The sequence below is a fragment of the Nyctereutes procyonoides genome, unplaced genomic scaffold, assembly GCF_905146905.1.
Source record: "Nyctereutes procyonoides isolate TBG_1078 unplaced genomic scaffold, NYPRO_anot_genome, whole genome shotgun sequence".
Lineage (NCBI taxonomy): Eukaryota > Metazoa > Chordata > Mammalia > Carnivora > Canidae > Nyctereutes > Nyctereutes procyonoides.
The window spans coordinates 11,685,156-11,703,490 of NW_026575151.1; the positions used below are offsets into that span (position 1 = coordinate 11,685,156).

Here is an 18,335-nt window from a genome sequence, read left to right on the forward strand (position 1 = left end):
TTTGCCTGTAATTTAGAATTTCTGAGTGATTTCTTGAAACCACTCCATGTTATAGTAGAAGGATATACTCTTTGATTTTCATTTTCTTAACATAAAACATTATCTATTAGATTTGGTCATCACATTGGTATTGAATAGGAGCCACATCTTTCCATTTCTGAGTGGCTGGAGTCAGAGAATAAATCTACAACAATGTCTTTGAACAATTAACTTGGGGACTGGAATACAGTGGATGGAGGGCATGCTATTAATCCACTTGGAAAGGTAAAACAGGACAGTCATTCTGGGTTACAGCTACAGCAGTGCCAGGAGCCTTCCCCCTCATTTAGGTACAATGCAACACCAAACCCGAGATCCACAGGTCTCATTTTAGGTGAGTCCAAAACATGCAACCTCATTCATTAGCGAGAATCAAAAATAAAAGTTTTCTTTTTAAAAGATGAGTGGATGACTATATAAACTATAGTTATCAGATGCCAGGTACAGTTTTAAAATGATGGATTTTAAAACCTTCTTTGGGGATGGATGAAACGTAACCACCAATGCCTACTGGAAATTGTGCAAAGTTTTCAGAAAAGAACACTGTCCACTGAACAACTTACCCTCGGGCAGTCCCACCGTGCGGTGTAGCCGCTGACAAGGAAAGTGCCTTGCTGGCCAGGGAGGGCAGGAGATGGGGTCCAACTAATGGCAGTGCCAGGGTTAGTTCTACTTTGTCTGTAACCTTAGGAAATGTTATATGCTCTTATGCCACTACAGGTCAAGAAGCATAAAGCCTTACCTACGTTAAAAAGGGAGTGTGTCATTAGAAAAACAATTTAAAACTATTAGAAAAACTAAGTTAATTTTCAAGGTGGAAGCAGAGCAAGCGAATAAATAAGCATCTCTTTTATAACAATTTTTTCCCTGAAACACCAGCTCCTGAGCGGCACATATGGGGCTTCGGCATCTCCTCCAGCTAGGTGAGGAGGCAAGAGTCTTCCGTTTGTTTTCAAAGTGCTGCTCTGATGACCCTGGTGACTGTCTTTCTGTAGTCCTCTCTAACCAAAACTCTCCCTTGGCCCTAAGAGGGGGAGTTCTTTAATTTTTACACTTCAGGCCCCCAAGTGGCAGTCACTTTCAGTGTTCAAATGAGAAAGGTGTAGAAAAGGTTAAGAACCTAACAAAAAAATATGTGCCATTGTCAGGTACAAAACCTGGTCACTACAGTGCACCAAATTAAGTCTAATTCTATTAATAATACATGAGAATGCATAAATAAGGCTAAAATTGAATTTACACATACTTCATGTAAACTTGAAAAGCATTATATATCGCTAAGGCCCAAGGTTGGGATGAAAAGAACCTAAAATGCTCAAAAGGGCAAGGAGAAACCCCCCTACACTGGGAAGTCTGTTACTACATAGACTTTGTTTAGTGGAGGCACAGTACGGATCAGCTCATGGAACTTGTATTGCTTAAAGGCACATCCAGCGGACAGGAAATATCCTTGGATATTTTTGGAACATTGCTGGTCTTTTATAGACATCTTTAATTCTAAAATGTGTACCTTTATGCACATTAGCGCTTCAGGGTAAGAAAAACTTAACTTTGGATTTCCTAAGCTTTGAGTCAGCAGCTTTTTTTTAATTTCATCCATGCCTATAGATGTGGACGGACACACACACACACACACACACACACACACACACACACACCCCTATTTTTATCTTGGGTTAGTTAGGATCAACAAGGGTATGATGCCAAATGACTTTCATTTCATCTTACTGGATTCACTAATCTCTCAATGTTGCCTGGGGAGTGTCACCACGAGTGACTGAAGCTCCCCCAACATGCATTGTACAAAGCACTTTTCTGAACTGGATTATAATCTAGGCAACTGTTATGCTCAGAATTATCCAGCATAACTAAAATTTCAGCCCTTGGAGTTCTTGATCACTTGAATCTGTACCAACCCCATGAACATCACACCACACCCACACCAACTACTTTTAATTGTCTAGAAAATTTGCTTACTTCTTGGCTCTCCTGACACATTTTCTGCTGTCTCAGAGCTTGGGAAGTCCAAGTTTGTAAGGTATCATTTAAAACTCCGGTGTCACTATGGTGCCGTGTTGTGACCTCTGCCTACAGGCAACACAACGATATTCCTCAGGGGTGAGTCTATGTGTTCACCAAGAATATGAGAACACCACCACTGTGCTCACTCCCCCGTGACGGGTATCCACTACTGTGCAGATCCAACCCTATCTGCTCTATTTTTTAAAATTTAATTTTTTGCCTATCAATATCTGCACTGTTCACTTAATCGTCAGTTTTTCCTCTGGAAGCTTGGCACCTCAGGGTAAAGAGGAAGGATCCTGAAACACAGTCTGAGCTGCCTCATCACTGCCCTAAGAGCACTGCTTGTTAAACAGACACAGGAGGGCCGTCACGCAGCCGCCACCGAGGCTCTACTATCTGGTTTCGTACGGACCTCTGAGCCTACTGTCAGATCAGAAGCGATGGTCGTAAGACTGCATTCTCGAGGCATGAAGGTGATCTGCTGTAGAGCTTCCAATCATGAGAGAATGTCGGGCAGGCCCCCGCCTCCCTCAGGCAGCCGCTGTTGAGTACTGAAGGAAGCGACTAGCTTATGAGCAGAATTGGACCCTTTGGCACATTAAATCGAGGCCATATCTTAGAATATTCTTTTGTGTGCTTTGAGGATTGGTAGGGCTGCCTTAACTGGAAGGGTGTTTTGATCCCATTTCCACAATGAAACAATTCACCACCTTGTGGAATTTAGGGGAAAACTAGTGGCCACTGGTAGTTTGCTCCAATCTCCCATTTTGGAAACAAGACTTGCAGTGACTGGCTTATCAAGCCTCACAACGCAGAATAGAAGAATTTTCACAATCATCATTTTAGGATGCCCTTCATCACGAGGCCTGAGGACTGTCTCCAGAGGGCAGTGAAGAGAAATAGACCGTCTTCTCCAAAGTCCTAGTGTTGATGCAGAAGACACCACTGGAGACAGCAGGTTCCTCCAGCCCTGATTGCTTGGTCATGGGGTCGAGTTTTATAAATTGTTTGTGTGCCCTTTACAAATACTTTAAAAACCTGTAGTATCTTCCCTGCACTGTAGAGAAAAGACTTGCTTTTATCTCTCTGGTAACAGACCAGTTTCCAGTCTGTAAATGGGAACGTAGAAACATGCAAAAGGAATAAATTATTAGAGGGCCCCAGAGCATGGGGGGGGGGGGGGACACGCGCTTACTTTTTCTTATCCTTGTCTTTCTTGGTTTGTTGGGCCCCAGACTGCTGTGCCTGGGACTGTAGTAGCTGAGCTGCTGCTTTCTTCTTCTGGAAATTGTTCACCTCCTCCTCCAGCTCCTTCTTCTTGTCTTCCACTTTCTTCTTTTCTTCCTGGTGTGTCCGCTTCAGGAGGTCAAACTTCTCATGGAGCTGAGGAAGAAAAGAGGAGGGTAAGCTTGGTGAAGGCCATTTGGATCTATTCAAAAACAAAATGGGCTTCATGCTGCTACACGTGCTGTCGCCCCACGAGGGAAGCACCGTGTGGTGCTCCTTGGGGGAGCCAGGCTGAGCTGGTAAAGAGCATCCTTCCCAGCCCCGCTCCACACCTTTGAGACTTAGATGCCTGGGCACTAAAGGGAATCCTGTTCATTTTCACTGATAATAAAATACATAGTCCTTGTAAAAAGCATAAAGAAGAAAATTAAAAAGTTATCTGTACTCCTAATTAGAAATTCACCTGAACGGTAAGAGTAGATCTTTATTTCTGGTCCTTTTTCAAAGTGTGAAATATACAGACATACACAGTGACCACAGATGATATAGGCTACTCAAATAGTATGTTGAGAAGTTTCTGGCAAATTTCTTGACAAATTGAATTTAGAAAATTATCACGAGGCAGAAACAAAAGCAAGGAGGAAGGGAAGGAGACGGAGGGAGGAAGGAAGGAAAGAATTAAGGAAAAAACTCTTACTAGATAGTTTTAGATTTATACCCAGCATCCAACGATATAGACCAATGATAAATTACTCTCAACTTTCTCTGCAGCAAAACTATATTGAGTGCTTAGCTATTTAAATAACCTTTAAATTTCAGTAGTCTTTCTCAAGATAAAGGGGAATGATAAGGAATTTTTTAAATTAATTAATTAATTAATTAATTAATTATTTACAATAGTCATACAGAGAGAGAGAGAGGCAGAGACACAGGCAGAGGGAGAAGCAGGCTCCACGCACCGGGAGCCTGACGTGGGATTCGATCCCGGGTCTCCAGGATCGCGCCCTGGGCCAAAGGCAGGCGCCAAACCGCTGCGCCACCCCGGGATCCCAATGATAAGGAAATTATGTAGACAATTTGGAAATGTACAGAACTACAGGTCAAGCACTTGAGATACTCATTATATACCAAGAGAGACAAATAGATTATTCCGTCTCCCTCGCTGCCTCCCCACCCCCCCACCCCCGCCTCAATGAAATGAGTGTTATAGCAGAAATCCATGTGAGCTTCTAGGAGGCAGTTCACTTGGCCTGGTCTTGGGCAGCGACACGGAGTCACAAGGACCCTGGCACAGCGAGTATGTGCCCACAAAGCAAGAAGCACACGTACAGACATGGTGTACAGAGAGACCATAGCCCACCAGCTTGCGCACAAGGGCCCCTCCACAGACTGGCTGACAGACAAAAAAAAAAAAAAATTATAGTCCCAGAATCCCAAATCTTATGTTGCAAGAGTCATAAGTTGAGGAAACATGGAGCCACAGAGAACACGGGACCACATCTGAAGACCTAAGGTCTAGTTTTAGTTTCAGCTCTGCTACTAGGTATGTGACCGCAGAAATCACTTAACCTCTAGGACTCTTGGTTTTATCATCTGTAAAATGGGGATAAGAATACCTGACCTGCTGTCTTCACCACATTAGTATGCTGCTCGTGTGACAAGATCCATGCAAAAAGTACCGAGGAGAGCATGAAACTCTATCAAATGTGATGGATTAAGGACATACTTGGCCTGCTTGCCTCTGCCCTGAAGGAAGACAGATGGCTTACCTCTTTCTCTGCCTCTTTAAGTTCAGCTTCTTTCTCCTTCACTCTCATCACAAACATTTGCCTCATTTCTTCTTCTTTCTTCTGAAGTTCTCCCAGAAATTCATTTCTTTTCGCTTCATAGGTCTCCTGAAGACTATTTAAAAGCCACAAACCAAGGAGAGTGTTGTGAAGTTGAATAGGAAATTTCACTTCATACAATTTCTACTCACTGCTTCCAAAAATACAGCCAAGGCTGCCACTTACTGTATTAAAGGACACACCATCTCCTCTTTAGTTATGCAGTGATCAGAAAGACAGACACATGGAGCATCGGGGAGGAGTCACTGTGCACAATACAGCACGACGGGTATGTCTTGCCACGTTTGTACCATTACACTCACACAGGGAAAGCCCGGGTTGGGCTGGCTAGTACCCTCCAGATCAGCAAACAAGGTAGACGTCAAGTAAGACGGAGAATTTAGAAGAGGAAGGCAGCATGGTGTAGGGAGAGAAGCAAAGGCACCAGGGCCTCACAGACCAGGGATTGGATTTGGCCACAGCAATTTACTGGCCAATCTTGGGAAGGGCACAGTCCCTGAGCCTCAGTGTTCTCTGTATCAGATGCGGCTACAACAGTGCTTCCTTCTCAGGATAGGATCGTGGTAATTACATGGGGGCGATGCGAGGGCAGGATTCAATCGTCAGTGCTTAGCAAATATCACCCCGCTCCCGATCACCTCCCGCCAGTCCCCGATTCAGAAAACAGACCCAGTGAATCGTCTAAACAACAGTATATCTAAAGATACTAGAGAAAATTGCTACTTTTCATGTTATATTGCCAATTGTAAATAGAGCAGGCAGGAGTTTTATTTTTATCTTAAACCCCATTCTCCTCTCTACAGAACTTTGAGCCCAGTATTTTATTTTTTTAAAGCTTTCATTTATTCATTCATGAGAGACGCAGAGAGAGAGGCAGAGGCACAGGGAGAGAGAGAAGCAGGCTCCCTGTGGGGAACCCAATGAGGGACTTGATCCCGGGACCCTGGCTGGGATCATGACCTGAGCCAAAGGCAGACGCTCATTCGCTGAGCCCCCAGGCGTCCCTGAGCCCAGTATTTTAAATTGAATGCCAGACTCAGCTTTACCTCTAAGAACAAATACATTGACAGAAAAATTGCTTTTGGTAACACAATTTAAGAAAACACACCCCCATACACCTACACAAACAGAGATTTTGGCTGACCTGATTTTGGCTCAGGTCATGAGCTCACGGTCATGAGACTGAGCCCTGCGTCAGGCTCCATACTGGGCATGGAGCCTGCTTAAGATTCTCTCTCTCCTTCTTGCTCTGTACCACCCCCCCTCCCACCACTCTTGTGCTCTCTCACTCTCAAAAAAAAAAAAAAAGTTCTCTTACCTTCAAAAGTGTCAACGCTACCTGTTAATGAACAATCAAGTACTTTGAGTTCTAGAGGTATATTTAGCTTTCATATTATCTTTTGAAACAAAAACGATTTTGGCCAATGTTGATATTGGCTAATATTAATAGCATGGAAGATACTATTTTGAGGGAAACCTTCTTATGATAATGAGTGTATCTCCCATTTCTTTCTAACAAGGAGTGGAAATAGCTTTTACAGAAACAGTACCAAGAAACACTACTCAAAATGTGTTCCAGAGATCACTAGTTTCAAGAGATCTTCAAAAGAAGGGTTCCCAAGGCAAGAGAGTCAAGGGAAAATGCTGTGTGATCTCCAGTTAAGAGAGTCAAAGTGGTTCCCAAGACCAGCAGCAAGTCAGGATCAGCTGGACATGTTTTTTGGGACTTTTCTAAACTGTGTTCTAATCCCACTCCTGTAGGGGCTGATTCAGGATATCAGGCAAAGACAGAATAACCTGTATTTTTTTTAAAGCGTTTATTTATTTATTCATAAATAAGAGGCACAGAGAGAGGCAGAGACACAGGCAGAAGAAGAAGCAGGCTCCCTGCAGTGCCCGATGTGGGACTTGATCCCATGACCCTGGGATCACACCCTGAGCCGAAGGCAGATGCTCAACCACTGGGCCACCCAAGGGTCCTAACCTGTATTTTTAAAATGCTTCCAGGTGATGTGATGTAACTCATCTGCCAACCACTGCTTGTCTTAAATGCTCTAAAAGTCCTCACATACAAGAACCTGTTTATTAACTTAGTGCTCCCCAAATTTGTTGATTCATGGAAACTTTTTAAAGTAACCCACAGGGAGAATGCAGTTTAGGTAGTGTTACCTACAACATGAGAACCCTCAGGATGACTCTGCCCTATCCAGTCCCAACCACAACCTAGTTTGCACTCCAGTTTCTGGAGATACATTTTCAAACTACAGGTCATGACCCAATCGAGGGTCTTAACCAATATGTTAAATGAAAACGTTTAACAGAATAGGATAGAAAATACCAGAGTGCACTGCAAACAAAAGACAAGTGTACTTCAAAGTCTGTATACTGGATCATGATGCAGAACACATTTTATAGTAAAGGTTGCCACCCAAAGTCAGAAAGCCCACGTCCTAGAAAAGGATTATCAAGCAACCAGCCAGATGGCCTCGGCCAGGAGACACAGCCAGTAGCCTAGACATCTGGGCTGCAACAGCAAAGTGGCCTCGACAAATGCTACTTATGCCATCACTGTGTCCTGGGATATGAGCCAGGCTTTGAACTCTGACCCTGGAAATGATAAGCAACACTTAAGAAAACCTAAGACCCTACTCCAAGGAGTCATAACTATAGTGAGATACTTAGAAACGACTTCAAACAACAACCACACATTCACGGGGCTATAGTCCTCAGGAGCCTCTGCCAGTTGAGCCGTAAATGAGATACCAGAAACCTTCACTAATGCTTCCAGTCGGTAAACACAAGTTGAAAGGAACTGGTTCTATGGCACCAGGATGACATCTTTGGCAATTTTTAGCTCTTTCAACTTAATTTTTAATCATAGTTATTAACACCCTATTCTCATTGAGAAATGTGCAATTTTTTCATGAGGTTTTAAGCTAGTCTGAAGCTGCAGATTTTACCTTCTTGTTTTCTCACTTTTTTAAATAAGATTTTATTTTTAAGTAATCTCTACACCCAATGTGGGCCTCGAACTCACAACCCAGAGATTAAGAGTCACATGTTCCTCCGATGGAGGCCAGCGAGGCACCCCTCTTCTTGTTTTCTTAACAGTCCTAGGCGGAGGTAGGTTTTGCTCATGGAGATCAAGGGAAAGAATTGAGTAGAGGTACTCAGTTCAGACTTCACTCTGATCATTGACAGAGCATAATCCTCTCTCTGTCAAAATCCCCAGGAACCATCTGGTGAAGGGCATGCCAGGAAGAACACATCACCAGTGTTTATGAAGCACTTTATACACAAGAATTCATTCATTCTCACAATAACCCAATAAGATGGGTATTTACTAGCCATCTCCCACTTCAGAGATGAAGAAACGTGGACACAAGTGTTTGGCAATCTGTCCAGGTCACACAATGAAGGGTGTGAAGCTCACTCTGTCACTCAGGCCACCAAACTGAGACAGGAGCTCTGCCCACTGCACCACACAGCTGGCGAGCCGGCATCTATGTGATCCCCCCCCCCAACATACACATGGGTCTCATGGACCTGAAAAAAACATTGTGATCTCTTAAGAGGATGGTGGTAATGAAGCCCTTCTTCTGACCTGATAGAGTCAAGAGAAGTTACAGGAGACAGAGTCCTGTTACTGTGTTCGCCCAGCTCCCGCTTTTGTTTGGACAGGGACTGTTGAGGAAAGGGCAATGGTGTCTCAGGAGAAAAGTAGCACGAACAAGATCGGCCCAGTCTCTAACCTGTGTCCTACATCCCTTCCCCTCTTCTCCAAACACCAACCCCAAAGCAGCTGAGGTGTGGGGAAGGGGGACCAGGGTCCTGAGAAGGCACGGTGGTCTAGTTGGGTTGAAGGCTATAGGGCAGCAGGTGGGAAAGGCGGGCACAGGAGAAAGCAAGCTGACTCCTGGATAAGTAGGCAGGTAGACAGACAGATACAGAGATTCTGCTAGAAGACAAGTCTGAAATGAGGCAGGTTCGAGGACACCACCAGGGACAGTCTCAGGGCGTCCAATGTACTTCCAAGCCTTTAATATAGCCTGTTACTGTGCAGGCCCAGCTCCTACTTTTGTTTCACACCGTACAATATATTTGGGTGATGGCTGCCCCTTACTAGCCTTGGCTTTAGAGATCACCTCCTGCTTTATAAACACAAGAGGGGCTTGGAGGACACAGGATGCTCAAAGGGAAGGATGGACTTCATTGTACACCCAGAGATGAAATTCTGGAGAACCACTCAAATCAGCTGCAGCTTTGGCTTTACCTCAATTGTGTCATCCTTCATGCAGGGTCCCCTCACTGCATCAGTGTGGCTCCAGGCTCACAGAAGTGCTGGGAATACTGGAAATGCCTCAAAGGGAAAGTCTGAGCCCTTTTTAAAGTAGTGGTTCTCAAGAAAGGGAAAACTAAGTTAATTTCACCTTCCTATTTGCTAAGACAATTGATTCAAAGCCAGCTATTATTCTGCAAATGATCTTGCTCACACCATGACGGACAGCTGGGTTTAAATGAGTGGATTTCTAAGAGGACAAACCATTTCCAGTGTTCCCAGTAACTGAGATGATAGCAAGTATTTCAGAAGGTCTACCTGTTCTTATTTTTTTGTATAGGGAAAAGAATAAAGGCTTTGGATGCATATTTATTATATATTCTCCCCCCTTTGCATTATCAAAAAGGAAACCTCAGTCCCATAATACTTTATTTTCACTTTTGTTTCCCTTGCCTTAGGAGACTATCAACAAAATGTTGCCACAGCCAATGTCAGAGAAACTGTCTGTGGTCTCTTCTAGTTTACGGTTTCAGGTTTCACATTTAGGCCTTTAATCCATTTTGAGTTTATTTTTGTGTATGGTGTAAGAAAGTGGTCCAGTCTCATTCTTCTGCATATAGCTGTCCAGTTTTCCCAGCACCACTTGCATCTCCCCATTGCATATTCCTGCCTTCTTTGTCGTAAAGTAACTGACCAAATGAAGTATGAGTTTATTTCTGGTATTTCTATTCTGTTCCACTGATCTCTGTGTCTGTTTTTGTGCTAGTACCACACTGTTTCAATTACTACAGCTTTTTAGTATATCTTGAAATCTGGGATTGTGGTACCTCCAGCTTTGTTCTTCTTTCTAGATACGTTTCCTCAGGCAAAGGATACAAAAGCAAAAATAAACTACTGAGACTATATCAAAATAAAAGGCTTTTGCAAAGCAAAGGAAACCATCAACAAAACGAAAAGGTAACCTTATGGGCAGCCCGGGTGGCTCAGCGGTTTAGCGCTGCCTTCAGCCCAGGGCGTGATCCTGGAGACCCGGGATCCAGTCCCATGTCGGGCTCCCTGCATGGAGCCTACTTCTCCCTCTGCCTGTGTCTCTGCCTCTCTCTCTCTCTGTGTGTGTGTGTGTCTCTCATGAATAAATAAATTAAAAAAAATTTTTTTTGAATAAATAAAGGCAACCTTATGAATGGCAGAAGGTATTTGCAAGCTGATAAGTGGTTAATATCCAAACTATATAAAGAACTTATACAACTCAACACCAAAAACAATCCAATTAAAAAGTGAGCAGAGGCTCTGAACAGACATTTTTCCAAAGAAGACATACAACTGGCCAACAGACACATAAAAAGATGTTCAACATGACTCATCATCAGGGAAATGAAATCAAAACCACAATGAGATATCACCTCACACCTGTCAGAATGGCTAGTATAAAGACAAGAAATAACAAGTGTCGGTGGGGATGTGGAGAAAAGGGAACCTCATGTACTGTTGGTGGGAATGTAAACTGGTACAGCCACTGTGGAAACCAGTAATGGAGGTGCCTCAAAAAGTTAAAAATTAGAACTACCATATAATCTAACAATTCAACTACTGGATATGTACCCAAAGAAAACTAAAATTATTAGTTTGAAAAGATATATGTACCTTATGCTTACTGAACATTATTTACAATAGCCAAGATATGGAAGCAACTTAAGCATCCATCAGTAAGTGGATGGATAAAGATGTGGCATATATAGGCATATATACATAATTACTCAGCTACAAAAAAGAAAAGAATTAGATCTTGCTATTTGTGACAAGATGGATGGATCTGCAGGATATTACGCTACGTGAAATAAGTCAGACAAAGACAAATACCATATGTTTCACTTATATGTGGAATCTAAAAAACATAACAAATGAACAGGGCTGCCTGGGTGGCTCAGCTGGTTGAGTGTCCAACTTGGTTTTGGTTCAGGTCATGATCCTAAGTCCTGGGATAGGCCCCGTACCAGGCTCTGTGTCCAGTGGGGAGTCTGTTTGAGATTCTGTCTTCCTCTCCCTCTCTCTCTCTGCTCTCTTTCTCTCAAGTGAATAAATCTTAAACAAACAAAAAACCCAAAACACAAATGAACAAAGTAACAAACCAAAACCGAACTCTTGAATACAAAGAACCAATTGGTGGTTATGAAAATATGTGTGTGTGTGTGTGTGTGAGAGAGAGAGAGAGAGAATAGGTGAAATAAAAAAGATAGATAAAAATAAAGGAAGATAGAAACAGGAGTGCCTGAGTGGCTCAGAGATTGAGCATCTGCCTTTAGCTCAGATTGTGATCCCGGGATCTTGGGACAGAGTCCTGCATCGGGCTCCCCCAAGGAACCTGCTTCTCCCTCTGCCTGTGTCTCTGCCTCTCTCTGTGTGTCTCTCAAGAATAAATAAATAAAACCTTAAAAAAAAAAAAAAGGAAGATAGAAACAGATAAAGTTTGTACCTCTTAAAGGTTATAAAATAAACAAGTCATGGAGATGAAAAGTACACCATAGGGAATACTGCCAACGATACTGTAGTAATACTGTGCGGTGACTACACTTACTGTGGCAAGCACTGAGTAATGTATAGAATTACTGAATCACTATGCTGTACATCTAAAACTAATATTATATGTTAATTATACCTCAATAAAAAAGTGAATATAGTGAAATATAAAAACGAAACAAAACAAAACAAAAAAAGGAAACCTTAAGCCAGAAGAAATGGAACCAAATGGGGAGCAGAAGGCATGTGAAGGCATATCCTCCACCAGTCAAAAGGGCTGGATGACATCTGCCACCATCCTGAAGACCCTGAAGTCAAGAAGGCCAGAGCAGTAGGCTGGACCTCACTCTACCAGGCCTTCCAGAAGCCCTGCTGGACCTACACAGCAAACACCTCCTCCCGGTGGGCAGCTACCCGAGGCTTGCCGGAGGTATTTTAATTTAAATGCCAAAAGCAGAGGCAGCAGAGGAGGAAACAGTCTTTTCCAGTGGAACTTTAGCCCCTAATCCATGCCCAGAAACACCTCACATCACCTCAACTGAAATCTTCTTTGAGACACTGTATAGGCCCAGGCTGGACAAAGCAATCCTCTCCTGAGCCCGGAGGAGGCAAATCTGGCCTGGGAGCCCCACCTCCCCTCACAGCTCCATGGCCCCACGACTAAATTCTGACAGTGATTGGGCCTTTGGAAAGCCACTAATTCTACATTAACTTTGACAGTCTCCCCTTCACATGTCACTTCTCCATCTCCACCTATGGATGATGTAAGAAAACACACAAGAAATTTTCTACGAGTTATCCGCTTTTGTCTCATTAGTTGTTAGCATCATATTGAACTACTAAGGGCCTTGGGAAAGGAGACCCAGCTGGCAGCCATGAACACAGCACACTGCAGTGAGCAGCCAAGCTCTGTAAGTGCCCGGCCAGGCTCTGTGCCTCTGTGAGTGCAGTGGTGCAGAGCAGGGGTTCATGGCCTCCTAACAGGACCTGGGCTATGTTACTTACACTTTCAGCACCTTAGTGTCCTGACCTGTAAAATGCAGAGGATAATGACATCAACTACATTGCTTAGTTGAGATAATGCCAATAAAGTGTTATCACGATGCCTGGCAAGTATGCTAGTAACGTGTCCTCACCAGGTCCTTCTGTCACGTATATCTTATTCCACAAGCATTTATTTTCTTTTTCTTTCTTTCTTTCTTTCTTTTTTTTAAGACTATTTTTTTAAGATTTTATTTATTTATTGAGACAGAGAGAGAGAGAGAGAGGCAGAGACACAGACACAGGGAGAAGCAGGCATCATACAGAGAGCCTGATGTGGGACTCGATCCAGGGTCTCCAGGATCACGTCCCGGGCTGCAGGCGGCGCTAAACTGCTGTGCCACAGGGGCTGCCCTCTTTCTTTCTCTTTCTTTCTTTCTTTCTTTCTTTCTTTCTTTCTTTCTTTCTTTCTTTCTTCTTTCTCTCTCTCTCTTTCTTTCTCTTTCTTTCTTTTTCTTTCTCTTCCTTTCTTTCTTCCCTTTCCTTTCTTCCCTTCCCTTTCCTTTCCTTCCTTCCTTCCTTCCTTTCTTTTTCTTTCTTTCTCTTTCTTTCTTTCTTTTTCTCTCTTTTTCTTTTTTTCTTCCTTCCTTCCTTCCTTTTCTTTTCTTTTTTTTATATTTATTTTAGAAAGCGAGGGAGAGAGAGAATGCACCCTTGCAAGGGAAAGGACAGAGGGAGAGAGAGAACTGGAAGCAAACTACCTGCTTAGTGCAAAGCCCAATGTGGGGCTTGATCTCACCACCCTGAGACCATGACCTGAGCGAAAACCAAGACTCGGCTATGTAACTGACTGAGCCACGCAGGTGCCCTAGTCTGACAAGATTTTGATGATACATGAACATATCGCTCAAGCCACTATCTGGGAAACAGCTGATTTGTAGGTGCCCTCTTACCTGAAAGGCTTACTGTCAGGGTCAGTGTCCTTGAACCCCATCTCCTCGAGCTTACAGCGCCGATACAGTTCATAATGGCGGGTGTGAGTCTGCTCTCGCAAATCTTCCATGTTCACACGGATCAGCATCTCTCGAAGTTTCACAAAATCACAATGGTTTTCATTCTCAACTGCAAGAGAGAGGAAGGTGGGGTGGCTATTAGCAACCATGTTCCTGAAAATCTGAAGTGACACTTTCAAGAGGTTATCACCATTGCTCCTGAAATCTCTGAAGTCTCAAAGCCACCTGGACCTTTACTGAATTCACCTCACATACACAATGAGGACAAGATCGTTGACAACGCAGATCATCATACTGATGACTACAGTAACTGTAGCAGGCCTGCTCAGGGCAGGACACTGTGGGAGGAACTTTATAAATATTGTTTTTAGCCTTCAGAATAATTCTGCCAAGGAGGCATTGTGACTCTGGCCTTGTAGATGCAGAAGCAAGGCTTTCATAAGCACGCTCACCTCCTGAGTAGAGGCAGCGAAGTCTACATTCAAGCATCACAACATCTGGCTGCAAAGCCAGGTCTAATTCTTCTACTCCATGCCCCCTGGAAGCATACCAGGCAGTTTCTATATGCCACTTCCTAAGTTTTATCAACACTATGAAAAAAGTTTTATTGTAGAGAAATAGGTAAGATTCACAAAAATTTTAATTTTCCTAGAGATCCCAAAGGTGTCATTTCTTCTCACTTCTTGCAGATTTATTGCCTTTATTCAGAACAAAAGAAAAAGGAGGACTGATATGAACCAGTGAAGGAACTTTCTATAGCGATCCTACTTAACGTATAGCATTAGATATCCTCCTTCAAAACGCACAAGAGCGGTAACAGAGTTCTTGCCCATCATAGTGATGTATGAGAAGCTTCTTTAGGTCAGAGACTGTCATCACGTCCTATAGTGCCAAATGTAGGTCGGACGGTCTTATAATTCTCCGATATTTACCGAGATAACATTTAATTGGAAGGCAAGTTTTCCAGAGATAATGGAGAAACAAATATCCTCTTATTTACAAGAAACTTTTTGTAGCTTTCTTATACCCTGCTGATGAAACTGGTGTGAAAGTGGCTAACACTTTTAGGGAAGAACGCTTCTCTCAGCAATGTATACTGAATTTGCCATACAAGCCAATATTCTTGAGGGGCTGCTTCATTGGCACTAGAGCCCTGCACTCACTTCTCCCCACTGTCTACCTACCTGGTCTTCATGTCTCACTTCCTCACTTCACAACTGCCACGTGCACAACCCTGCTGCTCCCTTCCTCTTGCCTGTAGCTGAGGACCTCCCTAAACACGGCAGGGAGGGAGGAAACCTGGACGGTCACCACAGGGGTTAAGTGTGAAAACGCCCTTCCTTGTTATGCACACGTACCCTGCACCACACCCCAGGGGTACTGCCGGGCCTTTGCCATCTTGTTGCCGATCTTCACCTCCTCCGTGCTGCCGACCACAGCAAATGGGAGATGGACCTGTGAAGCAACACAAGGGGACAACAGTTACCTTCTCTCCCTTCTGCAGGCCTCACTTAGCAGCAAAAGCAAACGGGGAGGGACCTGGAAGAGGGCCGGGGCTCTGCAGGTCCCTGGGGGGAAGGGGCTGCGTGTACTCCACCCCTTCTGCAACCAAATACAGGATATGTGAAATGAGCTAGAGTCCAGGGAAGCTGTGGGAGTCTCTGTACCACGAAGGATGCTTCAGACACATGTTGTACATGACCATAGCCACTAACACATGTGGCCACTGAGCACTTGAAATGGGGCTTGTGAGATTAAGAAACTGAATTTTTTATTTGATTTACTTTTAATGAATTTACATTTCAATTTAAAAACGTAAGATTAAAAAAAAAGTAAGATAAAATATTTTCCCATTAACTAAAACTCTGTTGTTTGAGGACTGCACTTCATTTTGCTCAAACTCAAATCTAAAAAAAACAAAACAACCACTTTGTTCAACGTGGATGCAAATGTTGAAGGAAAATTATCTTTTGGTACTTATCTCATACTGAAACACTTTCAAGTATGTTAGGAGCAACTTGAGTATGCATCCAAATTGGGGTATGCTTTAATTATAAAATAAACATTGGATTTCAAAGACTTACTATGAAAGTATCTCATTAATTTTTATATTGATTACATGTTGAAATGATATTTTGAATATATTCAGTTAAGTTTTTCAATTATTTTTACATTTCCTCTTTTATTATAATGCCATTTCTACCATTTTTTTCAAAGTTATTTATTTATTTATTTATTTATTTATTTATTTATTTAGAGAGCGAGAGGGAGAGCAAGCGAGCAAGCTAGCAGAGAGGGAGGGAGAAGAAGAGGAAAAGAATTGAAGACTGCTGTGCTGAGTACTGAGCCCAATGTGGGGTTCAATCTCATGACCCTGAGATCATGGCCTGACCCCCAACCAAGAGTCAGACACTTAACTGACTGGGCCACCCAGGCGCCTCCCTTTTATCACTTTTAATGTGACTACTGGAAAATGTTAAATTACTTGTGTGGCTCATATTTTATTTCTATTGAACAGCATTGCTTGAGACAGTTGACCATTGTGCAAAATTCAAATCAGAAATACACTTTAGCCCAAATTCTGGCCTAAGCCTTGCAACCCAGATTTATTTTAGACAGAGGTGGTGTTCAAGACAAAGGACTATTCTACATTGGTTTATTTGGTAGCTACAGCTACATTCTGGGAGTGGGGCAGGGGGTAGGGGGATAGTAAATCCATCTTTTTTCTATTAGCATGTAAGAATAAGAAACTGTGAAATGGCTGTTCTGAAAATGATTATCTCGAGTTCCTTGATCCACAGCTCTTACACTGTAGAAAAGTTGAGAAAAACGAGAATTTTTTTTTTTAATACTTTACTTATCTATTTATGAGAGACACAGAGAGAGAGACACAGGCAGAGGGAGAAGCAGGTTCCATGCAGGGAGCCCGACGTGGGACTCGATCCTGGGTCTCCAGGATCAGGCCCTGGGCTGAAAGCGGCGCTAAATCGCTGAGCCACCAAGGCTGCCCACGAGAATGTTTTAAAGCCGAATCATAACCCACAGAAGGCATAACCTTCAGCCAAGGCTGCCCAAGGGGTATTTCATCTGATGCTCAAGATATTTCTATTTTCTGGTTCGTCTCACATTCTATAGGATGGAAGAAAGCACATTCTCTTTTTCAGACTCTGAGTCTGGAACTGTTCTCTGAAGTTCTCTGAAGTTGAGGAGCAACAAGACCCTTCCAGCCAACATTCTGAGGTAATGACCCAAGGAAACTGTTTTCTCCACTCACAGAGTGACAAGAGCAACTGCCAAAGTTATCTGTTTTCCACCTATCATATGGGATTTCATTACCAAGAACTGTTTGCAATGGAGGGCCTAAAAAAAAATATATTTCTCATTGAAGAATAAGATTAATTTGGGACTATCAGCTCGATTAATCTGATAAAGAGAGAGAGTCAAGATTCAGAGGTATTTCCTTTCCAAGAAATTTAACACAAATTTAGTTGCATGACCATCCAAAATGACTTAAAAGGATGGGGAGGGACATAAAGAGAAAATGAGTTGATATTCATTCATGTTATTTCTCAAATCCTACAGCGCCATCTCAAACGGCAGTTCTACAGCAGAACAAACAAGTGCTAGCCCAGCCCGAGCTTTTAACAATGCTGTAAAAGAAGCCTGCTGCTCTGCTGGCATTAGAGCCAAGCCGCCTGCATTCGCATCCCACCTGCACTGTGCCACGTGAAAGGCCAGTCTGCAATCTCCCCCAGGTGAGGTAGAAAATAACAGTATCTACCAACGGGATTGCTGTGAGGACTACACGTAAATAAAGCCTCGCACAGTGGCTGGTGCACAGTAAATGCTCCATAGATAGCAAAAATGTCAGTTGCTATGATCATTAGGAAGCTCTCAGGACCCATGACCAGAGAGTTCTACATGTGGATGAGGCCTCACACACTACGGGTTTTGATCATGCTTAGGAATTCCTTCTACAATAGCCCTTCTAAGTGAGCTAATACAGAATCTGCTGTCCTACCTGTGATGAGAACATGCGCCTTCAACGGGATGTGTGCTACACTGTGGTGGCACAGATGGCCAAATGTTTACCTCACTGCCCTTCACCTACCCATTAGTTTCAGCTGTCTTTTTGAGTAAGAGCAGTTCCTCTCCCCTGTGACAACCTTCCTTTCACACCCTCTCAGGCCATCTTCCCAGGAAGAATCTGCTCTCCAGTTTCCAGAAATTCCAGAGCCTTTACTATCTGACTACAGGAGCCTGGCAACCAGAGTGGGTCACACAACTCAGAGTGTGGCCAGACTGGAGCAGAGTGGAGCTGGACTACCTTTGCTTTAATGAGTTCCTAAATTTTAAATTCATACAACAGCCCCAAGGAGGAGAGGAGTTACATTTGCTCCGAGTCCT

At 43.2% G+C, this 18,335-nt stretch overlaps 1 protein-coding gene across 2 annotated transcripts in view; it reads right to left on the bottom strand.

Annotated features, from left to right (window-relative positions):
* SEPTIN11 (septin 11) overlaps positions 1 to 18,335 on the bottom strand; it is an 87,995-nt gene that overhangs the window by 419 nt on the left and 69,241 nt on the right. Inside the window, exons 6-10 of one of the 2 annotated variants that reach the window (XM_055313010.1) lie at positions 15,287 to 15,383; positions 13,869 to 14,037; positions 5,061 to 5,193; positions 3,260 to 3,447; positions 1,335 to 3,121 (exon numbers count right to left, since the gene is read on the bottom strand). In XM_055313010.1, coding sequence (XP_055168985.1) covers positions 2,986 to 3,121; positions 3,260 to 3,447; positions 5,061 to 5,193; positions 13,869 to 14,037; positions 15,287 to 15,383 — 723 coding nt within the window. In that variant the 3' untranslated portion in view covers positions 1,335 to 2,985. Of the gene's footprint in view, positions 1 to 1,334; positions 3,122 to 3,259; positions 3,448 to 5,060; positions 5,194 to 13,868; positions 14,038 to 15,286; positions 15,384 to 18,335 lie in introns of those variants that run through there. The other variant, XM_055313012.1, reaches the window with a different exon arrangement.